The sequence below is a fragment of the Austrofundulus limnaeus genome, unplaced genomic scaffold, assembly GCF_001266775.1.
Source record: "Austrofundulus limnaeus strain Quisiro unplaced genomic scaffold, Austrofundulus_limnaeus-1.0 Scaffold297, whole genome shotgun sequence".
Lineage (NCBI taxonomy): Eukaryota > Metazoa > Chordata > Actinopteri > Cyprinodontiformes > Rivulidae > Austrofundulus > Austrofundulus limnaeus.
Genome location: NW_013952699.1, coordinates 224,150 through 226,689, shown reverse-complemented (window position 1 = coordinate 226,689; position 2,540 = coordinate 224,150). Strand labels below are relative to the sequence as shown.

Sequence of the window (2,540 nt, the reverse complement as noted above, 5' to 3'; positions counted from 1 at the left end):
CGTCTTTAACTTTAACGTTTTCGTCTTTAACTTTAACGTTTTCGTCTTTAACTTTAACGTTTTCGTCTTTAACTTTAACGCTTCGTGTCTAACTTTAACGTTTAGTGTTTAACTTGGACTAAACATGAAACGTCACGTTCTTTGTTTTATTTCTGCTGCTGAGCACAGCTAACAACGACGTGGTATTTCCTGCATAGAAACAGCATTTTAACAAGTCCTCCTCTAAACTCTATGACAAGTACCACGTGTACAACTGACTAAATGTGAAATAAATAAAACAAAAATACTATTAAAAGTAAAAGAGTTTGACTCACTGTTTAGTTGTGGTGGGTAGCTGCCATCTTGAATTCTGAACTCTCCCACTTTCCTACAGGGAATTAGCACTTGTGGAAAGTTCCCACTTCCTGGTTCAACTGGGCAGTAAAAATAGCTGTCGAGATTTTACACGGTTAATTACGCCTACTTTTTAACCCTGTTCAGCTCCACCTAGTGGTGGTATGCTGTCATTTTGCAGGTAAAATTATCAATATGCATTATGGATATGTAGTTTATGGTCAATGCTGGCTTGAAAGCCAGACATTGAGACATAAATGCTTCTTGGATGGGCCTGCTTGCTACAAAATGCTGTGGTGGACCACAGTTAGCCTGTAGGCCTTGAGTTTGACTCATCTTGCATAAAACACAGCAGAAACAAATATTTACAYGTGACCATCAGTATTCTGCCCTCGCTCGACTTTTAGTTTTTACACAGTGATTTTTGAGGCTTACATTTCACATCGTCTCTGTTTCTCACTGTATTTGTAGTCAGGGAGTGACGGACACAGTGTGCATTACCATGGTCACCATAATAGTTTAAYAATTTGAGTTTTGGGCAGCAGCTGCCTTCAACTTTTCTACAGAAATTTTGTAGTTCTTGAAAAGAAAACCTTGGTACTATGTAGTCAGAAGTGCATAAAACCGAGTATTTTGTATCTTGAGTGGTAGTCAGTACTACGACACTGCTTGGCCGACAAAAGAGGGGGGCACTCCTATTTAAGTAGCTGCAGCACTGAGACCATAATAGTCCCTGAGGCATCAGACCACGTGGTTTTTAGAGCACCACTCATATAAGGCTTTTTAAATATCCCCCATATACACACACACACACACACACACACACACACTGAGGAGGAGGAGTTTTAACAAGTGCCAGCCCTTTTCAACACTACATTTCAGCTTTACATAACAGGCTGCTTGTTCACTGAATGTTAATAAAAACCTGAATGTTAATAAAAACATGATTCAGACGCCTGCAGATGGTTGTTTTGTAGACTTCAGACCACAGTTTATTTGTGTTTTTGAAATAGTTCAAACTTTTACAGATGTTTAGACGTGGTGTCCTGGATTCTCATCCAGTATATTTTCATACTGCCCCTCAAAGACAACCAGTTCTACGACATGTTTTATTAATTCGTCTTATTTACTTGTTGAATAATCTGCCCATTAATGATCAAACCCTTTAAGCTGATGATTAGCTGTGACCTACAGTGAATGTAACTGTAGTCTGCTGTCAGCAGTCTGAGTCCCACCTTTACKTTTCTGCAGTGAAGGATCTGATCCACTGGCGAGACCCCAAGAAGTCGGGTGTGGTGTTCGGCCTGTCCATGCTGCTGCTGCTGTCGCTGGCAGCCTTCAGCGTCATCAGCGTGGTCTCCTACCTGCTGCTGGCTCTGCTCTGCGTCACCATCACCTTCCGCATCTACAAGTCTGTTGTCCAGGCCGTGCAGAAGTCCAACGAGGGACACCCGTTCAAGTAAGACGCCATGCTTCAGTTTCTGCACTCGAGCTGTTTGTTTGGATTTGTTGGTAAAACCAAACCAACGACRGTTAAAGGCCTAGAATGTATTGAATGAATGCATGTCACCCTGCTTCTTTATTTTTATATAAGTTCAGACCATTTACCATTTCTTTCATGACAGAAGAAAATGGGATGAAATGTAACAGAGCTGGTGCTGTCTTGGTTGAACCATTAAGTAGTAATATTGTAAGATGTCACCCTTGGGCTCATTCTCAAACTACCACAGCAATGTTTAGTTCAATATCAGTCAAAATAACTGAGTTAAAGAAGTTTTTGTGTGTTTTTGTTGGCTTTGTCACAATTAACTTTATTAGTTGACAAATTTTCCTCCAGCTTCTTTTAGTTTTTTTTTCTTGTCATTCTCGAAACCTTTTAAGGATGTTTGAAGTCCAAATACAGTCAGGTCTGTATCTGTTTGGACAAACATTTTTCTAGTTTTGGTTCTGTACTTTACCACCATGAATGGTGAAGAAACCTTTCAGGCGCAGAAACTTTAATTCAGTGGATTAAACAGAATGATTCATGTGAGAAACTAAAACATTTTATTCACAATCCCTCATTTCAGAGGCTCAAAAGTAATTTGACAGATTAAATAATTGTAAATAAAATGTTAATTTCTAATACTTGGTTGAAAACTTTTTGTGGTCATTGACTGAAGTGTTGAACTCCTGGACGTCACCAGACTCCGTGTTTCCTCTTTAGT

The 2,540-nt window shown here is 39.6% G+C and overlaps 1 protein-coding gene across 1 annotated transcript in view; it reads left to right on the top strand.

The window, feature by feature from the left end:
• Nucleotides 1–2,540, top strand: part of rtn3 (reticulon 3) — a 40,629-nt gene that overhangs the window by 24,832 nt on the left and 13,257 nt on the right. The window contains exon 2 of the mRNA XM_014021554.1: nucleotides 1,585–1,792. Within this exon, the coding sequence (XP_013877008.1) occupies nucleotides 1,585–1,792 (208 nt within the window). The remainder of the gene's footprint in view (nucleotides 1–1,584; nucleotides 1,793–2,540) is intronic.